The sequence below is a fragment of the Budorcas taxicolor genome, chromosome 22, assembly GCF_023091745.1.
Source record: "Budorcas taxicolor isolate Tak-1 chromosome 22, Takin1.1, whole genome shotgun sequence".
In the NCBI taxonomy this organism is placed as follows: domain Eukaryota; kingdom Metazoa; phylum Chordata; class Mammalia; order Artiodactyla; family Bovidae; genus Budorcas; species Budorcas taxicolor.
The window spans coordinates 41,869,575-41,889,996 of NC_068931.1; the positions used below are offsets into that span (position 1 = coordinate 41,869,575).

A 20,422-nucleotide genomic window follows, 5' to 3' on the forward strand; every position below is an offset into this window, starting at 1 on the left:
TCCCTTCTTTCAGGGGGAGCTGCAGAGGAATCCTTTCTGCCACAGGCTCCCTAAGGTCTGAGTGTTGCCGGTCTGAACTCTCCGGACTGCTTTCTTCTGAAATGTGCTGTGACAATGTCCATTCTCTGAGCTCCTTTGTCGTCCCCTCCGAGCTCCTCGCACTCCTTCCAGCGGTTGTGTCTCCTCGCTTTGCCCGAGGAGGGGGAACCGCCTTGGCTTCCTGCCCCTCCGTCTCAGACACCCCTTGGCCCTTTGATTGATACATGTGCCTGTCTTTCAGACATACTTCTTGCCCACAGCAGGCAAAGATGCTCTGTGACGGGTGTAAAACTAGCTACTTCCCATATGAATACGTGATGAGCTTGTTAAGACCTCTAAGAGGGAGGTTTAATCAGTAATTGCAGTGGCTTCGTGGGGAATATTGTGACTTGGATTCTCCATAAACCAGGACCACCATCTCTCCCTTCCGACCACTTTCTGTCTCACCGCTTACCCACAGGGGCCCAGGAAACAGCAATTAATTTTTTAAATTGAATTTATTTTGGCACTGCTGGGCCTTCATTGCTGCATGAGGGCTTTCTCTAGTTGCAGTAAGTGGGGGCTCCTCTCTGGTTGTGGCACGTGGTCTTCTCATCACTGTGGCTTGTCTGGTTTCAGAGCACAGGCTCTGGAGCACAGGCTCAGTAGTCGTGGTACACAGGCTTAGTTGCCCCACGGCATATGCGATCTTCTTGGACCAGGAATTGAACCCATGTCCCCTGCACTGGCAGGTAGATTCTTAACCACTGGACCACCAGGAGAGGCCAGCAATTAGTTTTGATATTAGCCCAAACAAGACATAATTCAGAGGAGAAATCACCCTCAGAATATTACATATGTGTTTTCCAACGCTTCCTACCCTCTCCCTCTTCCCATCCCCCCTCCTCAGTCACAATGATCCTGGCCTCCCTGTTTATGAAACTGAACGACTAGGGAAAACCCCAAGTTCAATAATCAGGACTTGAAGCCTCTCAGGAGGCAAACACCTCCCAAGCTCTAGTTTGTTTTGTGATTCCAGTGACAAAAGAGCCTCCTTCCACTGTGTGTGTGTCCCCTCCTGGGGGCGAAGGGACTTGCCACCTTGAGCCGGTTCCTGCATGTGACCCCCCCTTTGTAACAGAATGTCACCTGGCTCTGTTTCAGAGTTCTTTGAAGAGAAGAGGCAGCCGGGAAGCATACAAAGAGAAGAAAGCCTTCACCCAGGTAAGCAGCATCTCACTCTCATGCGACGTCTCCTCATTTTGAGTTTTCTTGAAAAGTGTGAGCATCACCTTGAAGATCGCCAAAGAATCACCTGTGCAAACATCTGAATTCACCCAGAGCCTCCACGGGGTGAAAGTTGTCTTCCCAAACCAAGAGTTCTTCCCTCTTGTTTCTTTCACTGCTTGGCTGGTGGTTTCCTCAAGAAGAAGGAGAACAGACCAGCTTCCTGGGCAGCGTAATCGGGTGCCGTTCAGGACTCTGCTGTGTTCTCAGATGGTGATGGGCATTCTGGCCGTCAAAGTCAGTCACACAGTGAAAGAGTGAGATAGCACAGCTGCCGTCACGTTGGGTTGTCCAGAAAGCATCGTTTTGAGGGTTGGAGTGTTTTTTTAAATGCACAAGCTGAATAGTATCTTAAATCGTCCTAATCGAAAGCAAGGTGTTCCCTGCAAGGTGGTCAGAGTAGGGCCCTCTCTGTGCACAATGCATTGGGTCCTTCAGAACTTCTTAGCTTTTCTGAACACTCTGCATTTCTTTATTTTCTAAATCACTACTAGTATTAGATGTTAGAAAGAGGGAGGCCTCTTTGGGGTGTCTGCTCCCTGGAGGCCCCAGAGCAAGGAGTGATGAGAGAGACACCGTGGAGAGTCCAGGAAACTATGAGGCCCAGTGCCCACCCCTCTGTGAATCCCCGCTCCCCATTCCCTTGCTTCTCTCCTCTCCCTGAAGCCTCCATCGCCACAGCAGCTTTCATGGAGGGCCAGGCCTGGTGAGCCAGAGAAACGGCAAGGCTTAGCTGTTTTCTTCCACGTCTCTGCTGCCCAAATCTCACTTTGGAACTGCTAATAATGGGGACATGAAAGCCTGTTGTCCCAAGATGCTGGGCACTTTGACCCCTGGCCTTCAAGACTGTTTCAACTTTCTGGCTTCTGACCGGGGAAGAACTGTTCTTTAAAAGCGTCAGCTTTGCATATTGTGGGGTTACAAGTGCAATGCACTCACCGGGGGTCAGTGAAGCTGGGAGCAGGAGGGGGAGACCAGAGAGTGGGATCATTGAGCCGGGAGTTTCTGTCTGGCAGAACGGAGGAGCCGAGCACCTTGGGAACTGCAGGTCTACAGCCAAAGCTCAGAGGAAACTGCCGCCCCGGCGCAAGGTAGGAGCGCGAGCAGCGGTCAGCGGCGCTGGGGTACTTGCCAGAGGCAGACTTGCAAGCCAGACAATATACACCCACAGCGTTATATTTCTGTTGCTTGTCAAGGCCTTTCCGCTGGTGGCGGCGGTGGTGGTCCTGTGTGCGTCCTCCCTCACTCTGGGCCATGCTGGGCTTCTCTGCCGCACCACGAAGAGTCACGTGGGCTGGCTACTGGATCTGCTTCATGCTCCTTCCTGGAGCTGTCAGACCGTCTCCTGAAACCAGAGCTCGAGGTTGGCCTTGCCCCTCCCGGGGAGTCTTGGCAGAGTTCTAGAAAGTCTTCAGTTACCAGATAAGATGGGTGTCCAGCCGGTACTGCTACAGCTGAGGCTGTGATTCCCCCATCGTATCAGAAGAAGTTGGCCTCCCGCCCCAGAACAGGCTGAGCCCGGCTCCCCTCAGCCTCCCTTTACCCTGCATGCCGGCTCCGGCTGCCCCCACTGAGCAATGAAGTTGACCACACACTCCCTCGGTTTCAAAGACGGCCTTTTTTTTTTTTTCTTTTTAATCAAAACCTGCGTTAGTCCTGGTGGCAGGGCTGGCTGTGCATGGGTGTTGCATAGAAACGAAGCATGCTTTCATCATATGTTAGAATTCCTGGTGGGGGGGTAGTTTCTTTCCTTAAGGAGCTGGAGCCTTTTTGGATATTTGGTCAATCCTCAGGTAATCTATGAATCGGATGCTCACGAGGGTATGTCGTGGAATCCTGCTTTTTCACCCGGCCTGGGTTTAAGTTCGAGGAGACAGAGGAGGAGGATGGTTCTGATTTAGAATCAGACTCGTGGGGAATGGCAGAGGATGGGGGGACGGTGTAAGGTTTCCAGAAGTCAAGGTGATTTGAGGGCTTGCTGGGGTTTTCTACCATGTAGAGGGGTGCAGATAAGTGCTTCTATCTGAGCACAGAGCCCTGGGGAACACCAGACTCCATGTGCATCCTCCAACAGCTCAGCTCAACTTTTGGGGAACAACCCTCAGGAGAGACAGCCTGAGACACCCTGACCCTGGTTTGAGACAGAAACGTCCTAAACTGTGCAGGGGGCTCTGCCCTCGGCCGCCACCATCTCAAGGGCTCACCAGTCGTGAGTCTCCAGGGAGGGTGGGTCAGGACACTGGTCCCACCTGGGGCTCTGCCCAGGCTTGAGTGCCGGGCTGAAGGTGGAATTCCCCTTGAACAGGTGACATTCCCCTCCACTGTCTCCACGGCTGTCCCCAGCACTGAAGTGAAATTCTGTGCTTAAGTTGGAGACAGGATGGTGTAGGTGATTCTAGACTCAGGACAGACACTAGCTACCAAGTTCATGATGGGGCTAAACATCTTTCTCTCCTGGACTTGTTACCCCTGAAGTGATTCATTTGCAAAGTACTGACACTCTATCTCCACTTACACCTGTTTTAGTTTATTCAAACCCCTTCTTATGACAACAAGGACCTCTCTATATTTGGACACATAGATTTCTTATAAATCTATATCCAAAAATTTAAAAAGATGCTTTTGATCTGCTTTCAAAAGTTCTAAGAACCTGGGTTGTTTAACATGCCAATTTCTGGTACACAGTATGTATTCAGTAGTTCCTTGAAGGAATGAATGAATAACAAATAACTAGGCTTTTCCCCTTAGTGTTAAGTTAGGATTAAATTCAGTCTGTGTTTTATGGCCCATGTATTCTGTGTAGGCCCTGTAAAATGTGCATCATTACCCCAGAAGTGATGGTAACCTCTCTTGCTCCATTGCGTGGGGCTATCAACTTTATTTCCGGTTGTCACAGAACCCCTCATTATGTCCACCTTTGTTCAGTTGCTAAATTGTGTCTGACTCTTTGCGACCCCATGGATTGCAGCACACCAGGCTTCCTTGTCCTTTTCCATCTCCTGGAATTTGCTCAAACTCATATCCATTGAGTCAGTGATGCCATCCAACCACCTCATCCTCTGTGGTCCCCTTTTCCTCCTGCCTTCAATCTTTCCTAGCATCAGAGTCTTTTCCAACAGGTCAGCCCTTCGCATTAGGTAGCCAAAATATTGGAGTTTCAGCTTCAGCATCAGTCCTTCCAATGAATATTCAAAGTTGATTTCCTTTAGGATTGATTGGTTTGATCTCCCTGCAGTCCAAGAGACTCTCGAGAGTCTTCTCTAGCACCATACTTCGAAAGCATCAATTCTTTGGTGTTCAGCCTAACCAAAACCAAACCAGACCCTTGATGTGATAAGTTCTAGATCATGAAGACTGTGCCCTCCTCCCAGTGACATTTATATATCACTTTCCTGATATGCAGAGAGGAAGAAAAAAAGTTACTTGCTCCTTTCCCCCAAATTCACTGAGTTTCAGACAAAGCAGAAAGTTGGCTTCAGGTCTAGTGGTGGGAGGAGGCAAGGTAGGGGCTCCCAGGGAGGTCTTTCTGCCCAGTGGTGAGTGTGCAGCAGGAACCAGGGGAGAATGAACCATGTTCTCTTGCTGACCCGTCTGCACAAGTGACCAGCTGGAAGAGCTCCCCCCCAACCCCAGGGTTGACTTGCTGGTTTGATGACTCTTCCTCCCCTGGTGATGGGATGTGACCACCAAATAAGGAGGGAGACTTTGTCCAAGTCTTGGTTCCCAGGACAACCTTTTGGAACTTGATAGCCAATCACAGAGGAACGAGTCATGACACTGGTCACGGTCGCCAGCCGCCCAGTTGTCATTTATGAAGCTGTAGCATGAGCCCAGAACCAGAATTGATGCAGTTCCAGGGTGTGAGACCCCATGGGGAAGGCAAGGGTCACTCTAGTTGGTCCTGAAAGGGCCTTCTGGACCTCAGTCGAGCAGTGCAGGGTTTTAGCAGACAGCCTGCTCCTGTGACCCTCCAGAGTGCTCTGGCTACCCAAGGAGCCCTACTTTTTAGATTTTAAACCACTTAACACTCTGCCTTGGGTTTCTGGGATTAATTTCCTGCTGTCATAGCCACTAAAAGGTGCTGAAGTCGAGTTTGCATGGAGAGAGGGTATGAGTCACTCGGGCCTTCAGTTTACAGTATCCATCTCATACTAACCGCCAGAGCTGGGTGCTTACTCTGCAGCTTAGCATCCAGAGGCCCTCATGCCCATCATCTTGAGTCATCTTCATGTCATCCGTGGGATGAGTTGGGGGAGGACAATGGGGGGAGGGGTTGCCTTGTCTTAGGTTCTCAGCAGATTTGTGGAAAGCCAGGCTGATTTGGGGTCACCTGGCCTCCCCATCCCATTAGTACCTATGAAGTGCTGGCAGCCCCTCTGTTGAGGGAGGAGGTAAGTGGCAACAGGTAGAAGTTGGCACAAAGGCCTGTCCATCTGCCCCAGGCTAAGCTAGGGGCCTGGGGTGTCTCACAGGTCAGGATGGACCCAGAGAGGCGGGGTGAGTCGCCACATTGCTGACGGTGCTGGGCTTCATTTCCTCACTCCTCTCCATCTCCTGGATGATGGTTTTCATGTGCACCTTTGCCCAAACTACTTGTTTGCTGTCCTTTGTTCCTGTGACTAAGCAGGCCTTGGTGCCCCCATGAAGGACTAGGCCCGCCCCATCTGTCATGGCCCCTCTCGGTGGACCCCATGCACTGACGGGAAGAGTGGTGCTTCGTGTGTGTGGTGTGTGTGTGTGTGAGGGGTGAGGTGTGAGGAAGATTGTCAAAAACAGGAAGGTGTGATATTTTCAAATAACCCTGGTCTGGGCTCTCTCTCCGGGCAGGATGACAGCGCGGATCTGAGGTGCCAGCTCCAGTTTGCCAAGGAGGAAGGCTCGCTGATGCTCAGGAAGATGGCCAAGCTGGGGCGCGAGAAGGACCGGCTGGAGCAGGAGCTGCAGAGGTACAGGGCCCTCTATGGGGACGCCGACAGCCCCCTGCCCACGGGCGAGGCCGGCGGGCCACCCAGCACCCGCGAGGCCGAGCTGAAGCTGCGGCTGAGGCTGGTGGAGGAAGAGGCCAGCATCTTGGGCCGGAAAATCGTGGAGCTGGAGGTGGAGAATCGGGGCCTCAAGGCTGAGATGGAAGACCTGCGCGGCCGGGAACCCCTGCCCGGTGGGCCGACCTCGCCCTTTGGGGGGGACTCCCTGGAGTCCTCGGCCGAGCTGCGCCGGCACCTGCAGTTTGTGGAGGAGGAGGCGGAGCTGCTGCGGCGGTCCATCTCCGAGATCGAGGACCACAACCGGCAGCTGACCCACGAGCTGAGCAAGTTCAAGTTCGAGCCGCGGCCGGAGCCAGGCTGGCTGGCTGGGGGCGGGGCGCCCCTGCAGGACGAGCTCCAGGCGGTGCGGCTGCCGATAAGCGAGCTGAGCAGGGAGGTGCTAACGCTGCAGCCGGGCCAGCGTGCCCCTAGCCCGCGGGACAGCGATGCTGACAGCGACACGGGCCGGAGGAGCGACGACGGCGAGGACGGCCGCGTGCAGCCCCGCCGGGAGGGCCCCATTGGCGGCGAGAGTGACTCGGAGGAGACCTTCGAGAAGACGTCCGGCTTCGGCAGCGGGAGGCCGTCGGAGGCCGGCGAGTGCCCGGCGGAGCTGCTGCGAGCGCGGGAGGACTCGGAGCGCCTGGCGAGCATCAGGCACGAGGCAGAGCGGCTGGAGCGCACGGTGGAGCGCATCATCACGGACACCGAGTCCGCGCTCCCGGGCGGAGAGGCCTCGCCCGGGGCCTGCGGCCAGGACACCAGGGAGGAGACCCAGCTGCTGGGGACCCTTAACGCCAGGATGAAGGCCTTCAGGAAAGAGCTCCAGGCCTTTCTGGAGCAGGTGGAGCGGCTGGGGGAGGGCCTGTCCCCGCTGCCCCAGCTCACCGAGTCATCCAGCTTCCTGTCCTCTGTGACCTCCGTATCCCGGGACTCCCCAGTGGGGAACCTGGGCAAGGAGCTGGGCCCGGACCTGCAGGTAAGGGGGCTCCTGGCTCTGCCTCCCTGCTCCGTCCTGCTCCTCCTCCTCCTCGCTGGCCTTGCCGCGCTCCAACTCACCTTGCTCACGGCTGCTTGGTTATGATCGCAAACCTGCATTGTACTAAAGCCTCGAGTTTCAACCAAAGCCTTTCTGTTGGTTGGGTTTCTCTATTGGTTTTTTTTTTTTTTTTTTGGTTTGGTTTGGTTTAGCTCTCTTTTGTTTCCTTGTTTCTTTCCCCCTTTCCCTTTTATTTTTAACCACGTCACTGCTCTTGGCTAAGAGGTCCTACCTCTTGACACGAGGCTAACCCACTGGCAGCACCAAGGATGGACGCATTCTGTCCCTTCTCCTTTTTTGGGCGTCCTCAATGACCAGCCATCTCGATGAAGAAGCAAAGAGGAGTTTGAAGCGCAGTGCAAGCGCTCTTCAAAGTCAGGATAATTAGCAGACTCCCCGGGAGCGGGTGCATCCGTGCCTGGGTTCACCGCCCCAGGGACTGTTCAGCCCACCGGCTCCCTCTGCGACACAGCTGGGGCAGGCAAGGAGCATGGTGGAGAGAAGGATGGCTTTGACAGCGCCCCGGAGCTGAGGGCGGCGAGTGGTGTGGCCCGGAAGGCTCTCCGTGCACCGCCCTGGACTGTGGCGTGTGATGCCCGATGCCTGACTGCGGGCGAGTCTCACTCCCGCGTCCCCATCGCATGCGCCTCGTGAACAGCGGGTTGCATTCTCCCGTCTCTCTGTTTGCCTTTCAGATCTCTCAGCCTGCCGTTTTGCTGCTCCTCCTCCTGGCTCTGTTCTCTCCTCTCTCTGATGCCGCTGTGTTTGCGTTGGTTTCTCTGGTCATGCTTTTCCTCATCCCATAGATTTCCAGCTGTCTGTCTACCTTCCCCACCCCACTTCACCCTCTTGTCCTTTGTATTTTGTTTAAAATTGTGAGACAAGAACAAAAGCAAAAAAACCAAATCCCTCCCATGCACCTCACAGTCCAAACTGAGAGATCAGATGGAGTGGCAGCCGGGGCAGGAGCGAGGGGAGGAGCGGGGTCACCTCCATCTCCGCACCGCACGGGAGCTGCACCGCCGAGCCGATGGGGATGCTGGGAGCTGCCGGCCTGGAGCCCAGAGCTGCTTCAGCCTCGAGGTGAGCAGGGGTCCCCTTCACCTTCCCACTCCTCCTTTGCTATGTGTTTGTGTGACGGTTTCCACCTAGGTCCAAGGCCCCTAGGGAATATGATGGGGATATGGGGCATGTGGGATCAGGGGGGTACTTAACTGAATCAGAATCCACGGCATACAACTGAACTGGAGGGTTCACACAGGGTGATGGCAGAGGGCCTGGAAACGAAGTGAAGCGACTGATTCTTGAGGCTGTGTGGCTGCTTGTCAGGCAGTGAGGAAAGGAGGACTGAAAACCAAGAGTGTCCCGCCTGTGTGTCTTGCCCCACCCCCACCTGCTCCTTTCTGGATGGTGCTCCAGACGGAGGGCAGAAGCTGGTATGCTCTTCTGACCTGGGGGCTCTTCCGCAGTCTCTGTTGCCATAGCAACCCATGTCCACAAATCTCACAGTCGCCGTGGATAGTACTGCTTTTCCTCATCCCATAGTTTTCCAGCTGCCTGTCTACCTCCCCCACCCCACCTCACCCTCTTGTCCTTTGTATTTTGTTTAAAATTGTAAGATAAGATCAAAAGCAAAAAAACATATCCCTCCCATGCACCTCACAGTCCAAACTGAGAGGTCAGATGAGTGGCAGCCGGGGCAGGAGCAAGGGGGAGGAGCGGGGTCCTGTTGTAGGTCACAGTTGTCCTGTCAGCGCAGGCTCCTCCCTTTAGGTAATTCCACCAGGACAGAAGGTAGGTGGCCCCGAGGCGGGTGTCTGGCTCTGGTACCACCTGTTGAGGAAGTTGCTGCAGGGTTACAGCTGCATGTTCTGCATTAGGAAAGGTCAGGGTGTTTGCTTTTGGAAGCAAACAGAAGCTCACTTCTCAGAATCAGGTGAGAAAGTCCCCTACGAGTGCTAGGTGCTGTGTGACATGAAGTATAGATAGTAATCAAGAACCAGAAGGAATATGTCTTGCTGTTGAAGACCGCCTGGCAGGAAGGGGTGTCACGGCTCTAGTAGCTGGTACCAATTTTCTGTTTGTTCTGGTGTGATTTTATAACTGTCAATATATAGTAAAAATGGGCAAAAACTAGCCAATCAGACCACATCAAATGACAGCATGTGTAAGGCTAAAACCAGCCTGTCTGCGTCCTGTCCTGCACACCAGTTACTTTGGCACGAAAACCCATGGCCAGAGGCCGGGCCACATTGCCAGTCTTCTCTGCCCCCAGAGGCCCTTTTGCTGGGTGGCCCAGTGCCCTCCTCCCTCTATACACCGTCTGGGGTGTCCTGTCTACTAAGTGTGTCCAGTTCACTGTGGTGAAGTCAGAGGACTCCCTCCCCTGCACCCCCAGGCCCTGCTGGTTCCCCAGGAGCAACAAGTCTGCCCCCCACTCTCCCGGGCACATATGCTCTGCACAGCTTCAGAAGCCACAGAGAATCTAGAGAGAGGAAGACGCTTAGCTGAAACAGTGTTGTGGGAAAATAAACCTTCGTAAAAGGGCGAGTAGCCAAGTTAGATAGTGCTATGCCATGACTTTGGGTCACCGAACAATACGGCTCAGAAGGGATCTCCAGACAGAACCCCTCATTCTACAAGTGGGAAGAAAGCACGAGGCAGTGTCAGCAAATTCTCCCCCACCCCAGCTGACTGGTGGTAGAGCTACGTCGGAACTGCCTCCTTGGGCCTGGCCTGTCCTCTCCCCACCTCCGCCCCTCCCGTGAGGAGTGCTACCTATTTAGCAGGGACTGGTCCCCACTGACCACTCCCCCCAGGCCTGGACATTCCAACAGGCGCTCCATCTCCTTGGGGAGCATTTCCAAACACAGATCACTCGGGTGACTAATCCTTACGCCAACTATCTTGCCATGGAATGTTTCTTCTTTCAAGCATCTGTCTGGTTTCCTTTAATTATACCTTCTAAAGAGACAGTAAAAAAATAAAAAACAACTCGGTAAAAGGCAAGGTCCAGGAGCATCATTTCCTAGAAGGGGAAACTGATTTACTCAGGAGTTAGACACACTTTATTCTGACTTTTTATTCACCAAGGCATTTCACACAGGAGAGAAAACTCATGTATGCAGACACAATTTTAAAATACTTTCTAAAAGATGACACCCCTCTGGTTTCTGGCCCCTCTGACAGCTCCATAGTTTTTCCTTTCATGATGAGAGGAGCCCCATGTTGATCCCACGTAGGGTCTGGTTCTCCATGGAGTGGCTGTGTGTGTCCCTGGCATGGATGCCACCCTGACAGGCTGCTCAGCTTGGCCTTTGAATGTGACATTGGGTTAAAGGATCGTACAGTGGACAGTTGTAGGGAGCAGAACCCTTTAGTGAAGACTTTGCTGAATTCATTGCCAACACTTGCTTTCCCATGAGGCTCTGCTGGAAACAGTACACACAGTAGCAGGGCAGCCGGCCAGAGAAGTGACTCTGGGTTACAGACTCAGGGCACAGGGCACGGGTGCCATGGAGCACCATGCAACTGGGGGAAGGCAGACAGCACAGACATTGTCATCTAGAATGGGGCTGAGACTGAGGCAAGGTGTACCGCTAGCAGGTTTTTTGTTTTTAAATTGACATATACGTGATTTACAACGTTGTGTTAATTTCTGCTGTACGGCAGAGTGACTCAGTTACACACATATATACATTCTTTTTCATAGTCTTTTCCGTGAAGCTTTATTACAGGATATTGAACTATACAGTATGACCTTCTTGTGGATCCATCCTGTGTATTCTAGTTGGCATCCGCTAATCTCATCCTCTTACTCCCCTTTGCTAAGAGTGTCTGGACTTCCTCTTCCATTGCCCTTGACATGACCTTGGTTTGTCTGCAAACACTGACTACTCTTCAACACATGTGGATTTCCTTCAGCCCTTGGCTCTGTGGAGGTGCTAGTGGAGGGGTTGCAGAAGCCACCTTAGATTGGTGGCTTCGAAGAAGAAACAACTTTCTGAATTGAAGCTGAAGTTTAGAAGATTCCTCAAGTCTCATTTGTGAAGTGCCTTCTATGTTTTTTACCTTGTAGAGTTTCATGTTTGGGGAAAGGGGACAGAAGTTAAGTGCTTATTTGGGAAGATTTGGGTAGACATCGAATCTTAGTAGTAGGTTTAACTACTGCTAGTAGTACCAGCAGCAGCAGTCACAACAAGGCGAAAAAGAAAATAACTGCCTTCTTACTCGGTAGCGTGTTAGCAGATCACAGGTCTGTGTGATGGGGGGCCCGCCCTTCGGGCCACACATGCTGAGCTCTGGGGGGCACGATGTGTCCATATCCACGCCCAGCCCCTCTGAGCTGCCGCAGCCAGAGAGAACCAAAGTCCTAACCTGCCAGCACCCACGAGCCTGCTAATGCAGCTACAGAAAAGTTAACCGCTCAGAGGAGAACAAAGCGAGCAGACTTCACAAGGGCCAATACTCTGGTTGCCTGTTCCTCTCGGTGGCTGCCAGCAAGATTCCCATGTGGCATAGGCGTCTTCCCGGGCTTTGCTCCCTGAGGCTCCCAGCAAGTCTGCTGAGAGATTCCATCTGTTAAGAAAGCAGGATACGGAATATGTGGTTTGGAATGTGCCGGGCGCCTTAAAAATAGTGCTGAAGGAGGAGCACAGGCACCGGTCAGATTACACGTAAATATGAGACCGAGCCTGTGCCCAGAGGATTGAGTTTCTGGGTCAGAAATCCCTGAGTCCTTCTCCTGAGCCCCTCCTCCTGTGCTTTCATCAACGAGAGTGCTCTTCGGCCTCAGCTGTGACATACCAGGCTCGATGAAAGGATGTGGGCTTTATATGCCAAGTACGCGGGCACAGGTGCTGACCCGATAAACCGCTTTGGAAAGAAGCTGTAGCAGAACTGGCCTGAACAAATTAGAAGTCATGGGAGATGAGGTCACAGGGAGGGAGGCAGAATGGAGTCCTGGTGAATGAGTAGCATTGTTGTTATCTAGTAAGTAACCACGTGAAAAGATTTTTGAATTTTTGGTTTGATTTGGTTTCTGTTTGTGTATTGAGATAGCGAAGTTGTCTTTAGTGTGGAAGGTAATTTATGCACTACTTTCTCTGAAGATGTCCAGGAAATGAGCAGTGTAGTCATGGCACACGCCATGTAGAGGAAGGCTGGAGTGTGGATTCCCCAGTGATAACACAGGGAGGTGGTCCTGGTGTCGAGATGAACACGTGTCCATGGCATGGGGACCACCAGGGAAGGCGTCAGCTGAACGTAAACCGACTGCATAGGACGAGGTGAATGTGTTTGGTGACTAATCAGAATCTTAGGTGAGTGGGCAGAGGATGGTTTCGGCACCTCGGTGATGAGGGGGAAGTATGTATTTTTGGAGGGAATCTCTGTGTTGTGTAAAACCCTTGTCACACGTATGTGACGTGTATGAGCATGTGCGGCGGTTGTGTGGCGGTGGTGGAGTGATTCTGGATGGCAGTTTCTGCCATCGCCTGTTTGTATTTTGGTTTTTCTAACACTAGAGTGGCAGCATCCTACCTAAGAGCGATTACTTGTCCACAGAGCTTTATTTCTTTTAATGTCTGCTCACTTTTATTTTTGGCTGTGCCGGGTCTTCGTCGCTGTGCACAGGCTCTTCTTTAGTTGTCAGCGGCAGCTACTCTCTTGTTGGGGTGCTCAGGCTTCTCTTCGCTGTGCCTCCTGTTGCAGAGTACAAGTTCTAGGGCGCTCGGGCCTCAGTAGTTATGGCACACAGGCCTAGATGCCCTGTGGCATGTGGGATCTTCTCGGACCAGGGATCGAACCCGTGTCCCCTGCATTGCAAAGGTGGATTCTTAACCACTGGACCTGTGGGCAGCACATCATGCTTCACTGTTAATGGTGCCTAGGATTTTTAATTGGACAGTGTTTCCATCTCTAAAAAACATGTCATAAAGGAGCTTGGCCTCTGTTATTGCCATTTGGACATAAAGGCATAAAAGATGGATTTTACCAATAACGGTTTTATTGAAGATTCCTGTAGGTATTTTAATGTAAAATGTAGCAGGCAGACCTTGTGCAGCTCCTCCGAGGCACTGGCGTCTGTTCAGTGAAAGAGCCCCAGGCCACTCGCCCTAAGCATCCTGGGGGGGACTCTGGGGAAAAAAGAGGGGCCTCCCAGCGGCGCAGGAAAAACTCTTAACAAAAAAGTATGAACTCATTAATTATGCAACTGAGGGAGACACTCATGGACTTGGGCAGTGAGTGCAGAAAGCTGTATGTGAGGCAGTCATGCATGACCGTCAGCATCGCCAGCTCTGATGCCCGCAGCTTCTAGAAAGTTGTCTAGAAGCCGCCTCGTGTGTGACTGCCTCCCCTTGGCCTGGTTTGTGGCGCTGTGGTGGCTGAAGCCCAGGTGATGGCACCGCTCACCAACCCAGCTGCCAGCTCTGGGGGAGCTGCCGAGAGTCGCTCTCTGCACCTGCGGGTGTCTTGTCACTCTGTGTGCCCCTGCCTCATGCACGGGTCTGTCCTGGGTCTTCAGCTTGGGCCAAGTTCTCACTGCCACTAAACCCCTTCCTTTGTCCCACTGGTCAGCCTGGGGGCTTCCCCGAACAGAGCGTATCCATCCACTAAACCCCTTCCTTTGTCCCACCAGTCAGCTCGGGGGCTTCCCCAAACAGACTGTATCCACTAAACCCCTTCCTTTGTCCCACTGGTCAGCTCGGGGGCTCCCCCGAACAGATTGTATCCACTAAACCCCTTCCTTTGTCCCACCAGTCAGCTCGGGGGCTTCCCCGAACAGAGCATATCCACTAAACCCCTTCCTTTGTCCCACTGGTGAGCTCGGGGGCTCCCCCAAACAGACTGTATCCACTAAACCCCTTCCTTTGTCCCACTGATCAGCTCGGGGGCTCCCCCAAACAGAGTGTATCCACTAAACCCCTTCCTTTGTCCCACTGATCAGTTCGGGGGCTCCCCCAAACAGAGTGCCTCGATAAAGGAGCTTCAGGGTCAGCTTGCGCAGGTAGTCAGACTACATCAGAAAGAGGCAGAGAGATTGACAGACACTATCGGGAAGGTAAATATGACCTGGGTCCAGCACCACCTTCTCTGTTCACAGGGTCCCGAGAGAGAGAGGATGGGTGGTGCTTTATAGGGACTCAGTCTCATGTACCAACTGGGCAGCCTGGGCTTGGGGCTGTAGGGCACATGGATAAGGGCACCCAGTCAAGCTGCCCACCTCGGGGTGTCTCACAAAGATCACTGTCTACCTTCCTGCTGGAAAGCACGCTTTTCCATCCTGACGTTGGTCAGTATGTGGTCTCAGGAGACGTGGGTTTGATCCCTGGTTCGGGAAGATCCCCCGGAGAAGGGAGTGGCAACCCACTCCAGTATTCTTGCCTGGAGAATCCCCATGGACAGAGGAGCCTGGAGGACTGCAGTCCATGGGGTTGCAGAGAGTCAGACACGACTGAGGAACTAACGCAACAGACAAGCTTGCCTACAGCCAGAACCAGTAAAGGGCCTTCCAGGCCACTGGACATGAAAGTGTGTCCATGATGTCCAGTGTCTGCAGATTGGTACATTTCATCAATATCAGGTCAATTTTCTGCTAGATACATCGACAGTTCACCCGTTGTATTAGAAAAAGCTGCCACTAATTGGGCTGTGGCCTTATGAGCTCTTTTAGCCATTTTAGAGTAACCTGGTCCTGGCTCAAATTCCTCATCCACTAAGTGCCTCCCCAGAGTTCCCAAGACCTGGGATCACTGTCCCCAGGCCTCCAAGGTACCTGCCACCCCTGACACACCCGAGACGCAAACCCAGGCTCGAATGGCTGTGACTGCTGCTCAGACCTTTTTGTGTTTGTTCCTGGAAGACATCTGTTATCTTTAAAAACAAAAACCAGATGATCTTGAGATGGCACCATGGTGTTTCAAATGCATGTCCTATGTACAGTAAGGTATCTGTATGTACTTACTCTGGCAAGGAATGTGCATGCCGCCTAAGCCTCACATTGTCTGTGGTTCTGCTCATCTAAATGGGTTAAAAACTGATGAAGGGAGCGCCTTCTGCCATGAAGCTCCGGGAGAGCCAAGCCAGGTGCCACTAGATGTGTCCCCTTTTTTAAAGTTATATTTATAGGTCAAGTTTCACATATTATCACCAAGTGAGTGAAGTGAAAGTCGCTCAGTCGTGTCCAACTCTTTGGAATTCTCCAGGCCAGAATACTGGAGTGGGTAGCCTTTCCTTTCTCCAGAGGATCTTCCCAACCCAAGGATCGAACCCAGGTCTCCCGCATTGCAGGCGGATTCTTTACCAGCTGAGCCATAAGGGAAGCACAAGAATACTGGAGTGGGTAGCCATCCCTTCTCCAGGGGATCTTCCCAACCCAGGAATCGAACCAGGGTCTCCTGCACTGCAGGCGGATTCTTTACCAACTGAGCTATGAGGGAAGCCCATTATCACCAAAGAAAAGTAATTTCATATCACCTGAAGGTTAATCCCTAGAGAATTTAGGTGTGTGTGTGTGTGTGTGTGTGTGGGTGGGTGGGTGGGTGTGTGTGTGTGTTTAGCATTGCACCAAAAATCATGTTGGAAAGTGAGTTTATTCCTGGAGATGCTGTCAGCAGAACCACAGGGTCCTGGTGTTTCTAGTACTGGATTCAGGATAAAGGGCTGTGGGGTGAAGACTCTCCCAGCCTCGGCTGGAGGCACTGAGCAGCCATCCAGGCTTGTTCAAAGGGGAAGGGAAAGGGTCTCCTCACCTCCCCGAGAGCCAGGGACACGACTCAGAGACTTGGGAAGTGCATGGGATCCTGGAACAGGAGAAGGCGGCAAGGGCCTTGGAGGAAGAGGGAGCAGAGCGAGCCAGTCAGGAAGGGATGTTTCTGAGAGGTAATAGATCAAAAAATAAACTAAAAGAATAGACCCTCCCAGGGCTGTGCCTCCAGGAGCCAGTCCTGGGGCACCTCAGGGGCACCCGCCTGGCACTGGGCACAAACAGCAGGGATCAGTTGCATTCGGCAGCTGAAACCTCACCAGGGTCAGTCAATGGCCTGAGATAACACAAAAATAAATTGCAGACACTGGGCTTCCAGCAGCCCAGCCACCCCCCTCCTGTCTAGCTCCATGTCCACAGGGGAGAAAGCCAGTGCTGGGATTCAGGGCTGCTAATCGTATGAGTGAAATGCCTGTTTTTCATGTTATCTGGGATAGCTTCAGGTGTCATCTGGGTGTCAGCACCCAACTTAGTACTTTTAGGAAACAAAACCAAACCCACCTGTTGGTTTTTGACACAAGAGGGGATGTTAGGGTAATAGCAAGACTAGCATTCTGACCTTTTCTGGTCAGTGGAGCAAAAGACTTTCAGCTTATCTATCACTTTAGCCACCATGAATGCTATTCCTGTGCCTTTATCTGCACCCCATGTGCAGTTGAGTACTAGCTTATCATCTTTCTGTTGGGGTCTGTGGGAACCCTAGGGCTCAGCGAGTCAAGGGGGAACGACTCCCACTTACTCCACCTGGACACCTGCAATGTGCCAAGGCACAAGGTACCAGCCCCGGAGTGCAAACAGGGTCTGCCCCTGGGTCAGCTGTCAGCCCTGCCTCCAAGAGACAGTGCTCCTGAAGGGGTCTAAGGAACATCAAAAAACCGCAGGAGAAACTCCACGATGAGAAATGATGCCGACCCCTCCCCTTGAAGGGGGCATTCTCCTCTGAGTAAGGAAGCGCTTGGGGTTTTGTGAAGAGTGAGCCTCTAGAGGAGTTTACTAAGTGCAGGGAGTTGCAGGTGGGGGAAGGTTTCTGAGTTTCCCATCCCAGGCGGAATGGCCGCTGGGCAGAGGCTCAGTTGGGTGGCAGGTGGGGACAGCCGCCCGTCACGGCGCCTCTCTTCTTCGTCCAAGGCGGAGGAGGAACACCGCTGCGCCCTGCGACGGCGCGACCGGGAGGCAAACGGCCTGGCCCTGCAGGCCTCGCTGCACGAGCGCGCCTGGGGCGACGAGAGGCACCTGATGCAGCAGGAGCTGCGCTCCCTGAAGCAGAACATCTTCCTCTTCTACGTCAAGCTCAGGTGGCTGCTCAAGCACTGGCGCCAAGGGAGGCAGGCGGAGGACGACGCGGAGGACTTCATGGAGGTAGCTCGGCCCCGGGAGTTCCTTTGTATGGGGTTTGTTCTTGATCCCCAGGCCCTGCTGTCCGCCTACCCACCCCGCTCCGCACACAGTCATGTTCTGACTATCTCAGGTTTTTTTTTCAAGCCCAGTCCAGGCAGAGCAAAGGCAGTAGGGTTGTCCCGTGCTGCCCAGGGAGCTCATTTGAAGAGCACGCTGGTCTGTAACCCCCTGCTGCACCCATGCTTTTTGCTGCCATGTCTTTTTGCTGATGGATGAATTTGTTATCACCCAAAAGTCCTTCACTGGTTCATTCCACAGTGATGGTTTGCAAACCTGGCTCTAACGCGGTCTCTGTGAGCTCCAGCAGGAGCTTTCTCACAGCCTCTGAAATCGGTATATGAGGCATATACCTACTTAGGCCTCAATTGCCAGGTTCATGGCAGAACCAGAGCTATTTGCCCTCTGATTGATGGCTATTGATTAAGACAGAGTGGCCTCCAGCTCTGCAGGCTCCTCTCTGGCCATGCTCTCCGGCGAGCACGGGGCTGGAGCTGCTGGTGTCTGCTGCTCTGGCTGCCTCGTCAGCTGTTCCAGGGCCCCGTGGTGGTTGGTTCCTCTTGGCCCCCAAAGACCTGCTGCTCCCACTCTCCTCAGCAGTGTGTGCAGTTTTAAGACATCCTGGGAATGGGGAGATACAATGATGCTCTTGCCTCAGGGTGGAGAACTTCTTCAAAAACGAATTCAACCTGCTTCAAGATAGCCATGACCTAGAAAACCATCGTTAAGCAAAACCTGGAAGTAGTTGTCAAGTTCTCTATTGATCACTAATTTGGAGGCCCTCCTCCTTTCACTGTAACTGAGCACAGGAATGATTTATAAATAGTAATATTTCTAATCTCCTCTAATAAACTGGGCACCCTCTATGTGAGGTTTAGATGGAGAAAGTGGCCAATTAAGTGAAGTGGTCACTACGAGCCTCTTAGGGAGAGACGGCTGAGAAGTGAAGTTGTGATAACCCCTGAAGTGGGTGATGAACCTCAGACATTAAAACTCAGGCTGAGGGTAGAAGAATTTGGCTGTGATTGTCCCCTCCTGCCATTTCAGAGCGAGCTTCCAGAGACCTTCCCCAGGCTCGGGGAGCTTGGCGTCCAGGGGGACACAAAGGCGGATAGTCCAGACCGAGATGACGACGGGCCAGGCTGTGGCTTTTCCCTGGGCGAGCACTCTCCGCAGACGGGTGGCCACGGGTTGCGGCTGCAGCCCACGGACGGGGGGCAGCTGTACAGGCAGGTGGGTGCTGGGCTCAGCCCCTCATTCCCCCTGCCCCATCATCTGGTCACACACTGGTGTTCCCAGGGGCAGAGAGCTCTGGTCTGCTTGGCTTGTTCACGTAAATGAGGACATAGTAAGGGCACGTCGATTGAGTCCCCTCAAGGCCAGTGAATGTGCCTCAGTACGGGGTAAGGTGGCTCGTGTCTTATATAGAGGGTGACGACTCTTCCAAGGAGATGGTGCCCTCATCACGGCCATGTAGGGCTTTGGTGTTGTTTGCTGGCGGGCAACATAACGCAGGAGGAAAAGCAAGCTTGCTTGTTTGTCTTTTTATCTCCAAATGTGTATGAAGTGTTTCAGGTTGTTTTTAAGCCACACGAAACTTAATGTCCCCAATACAAATATTGGATGACACTTGAAGCAAAAATGAAAGTGTGTGTAAAGAGAGGTGAGGTTTCCGTGTAGAACCTTAAGTAACTATCAGTGTTGCCAAAAGCCCCGTTTATTTTTATAAGCAAACAGGCCCCTGCTGGATAAGCCGAGAGATGCTCTGGGTGCCCCAGACTGGTTGTGCTTTTCTGCAAAACAGAAGCTGTGATGGGTTTGGAGTGCCAGGATCCTGCCTGCGAGGCTAAAACTTTTTCGCTCCCAGGCTTCCTGGCCTGAGACTCTCCTGACCTCATGTTGCTTCTTTGAAGGTCTGGCAGAGAGAGCCTGGATCTGGGGGGATGCGCAGGGTAGGGTGACCCCGGGCGCAGCTGCAGCCACCCCATCACAGCCAGTTTGGGCCCTCCCTGCACACTGCACTCCACAGCTGCAGCCTTTCCCTCTGCCCAAAGCATGTGTGTGTGTGTTGGGGCGGGGGGGTTAGGATGGTTAGGACAGCAGCAGAGCATGGGCTCAGGTCAGATGAGGAAAGTGACACCTCCCTAGCTCACGCCTGGGGGAGCGTTCTCCCTTTCCCCACCTTCTTTCTGTGTACAACTCAGATTTTCACAGTTGAAGTCCTGATTTCTATGCATACCTTCACCCTTCATTCTCCCAGAATAACAGGACTCAAGAAGTTATATTTTCAAAGGAACTTTTAATTACCATTATTAGGAAGTTTGTCATGAGGCCATGGGGGAGATTTTTTAGCTCATGGAATGAGTTTTCCAGCAAAGATCTAGTTAGAAAATAAAATGCTCCTTTGCAGAACATCCCCGAAAATCGACCAGTTTTATTGGTTTTTAAAAGCGGTGCTGTTAAGCAGTCCCATGGTATATCTGTGACTCTCACAGAATTCCTCATTGGCTGCTTAGCCACAGACCCTCTGCCTCTGAGGGTACGTGTAGGGTGTTTCCCACGTGCACATCCAAATGCTTTGGGAAAAGGGGAAAATGTAACACAGCTGGTTTCCCAAACAATAGTCATGGAAGATTTTCCCTGTGAGACGGAGACCAACGGAAAGTCACTCAGCTGGAACCTCCCATTCTGTGCGTCTCAACATCATCTTTGCTGCTGCCTCCTTCCATCATTCATGTCTCAGCATTTCCGCTTGAAGTGGAAGTGGACCGCTGTGTCCCTACTTTGTACAGAGGCATGCAGATGGACTAATGGGGGTGGCATCCACGTGGGCAGAATCAGATCTGCCTTTAATGGGCCCGTCTGCCCATGGCAGTCCAGTGCACGAGGCCG

The 20,422-nt window shown here is 52.7% G+C and overlaps 1 protein-coding gene across 2 annotated transcripts in view; it reads left to right on the forward strand.

Annotated features, from left to right (window-relative positions):
• The window catches only part of MTCL1 (microtubule crosslinking factor 1), a 112,455-nt gene that overhangs the window by 65,219 nt on the left and 26,814 nt on the right, over positions 1 to 20,422 (forward strand). For both annotated transcript variants that reach the window (XM_052660298.1, XM_052660299.1), the window contains exons 4-8: positions 1,183 to 1,242; positions 6,133 to 7,308; positions 8,296 to 8,451; positions 17,264 to 17,494; positions 18,578 to 18,763. In XM_052660298.1, coding sequence (XP_052516258.1) covers positions 1,183 to 1,242; positions 6,133 to 7,308; positions 8,296 to 8,451; positions 17,264 to 17,494; positions 18,578 to 18,763 — 1,809 coding nt within the window. The remainder of the gene's footprint in view (positions 1 to 1,182; positions 1,243 to 6,132; positions 7,309 to 8,295; positions 8,452 to 17,263; positions 17,495 to 18,577; positions 18,764 to 20,422) is intronic.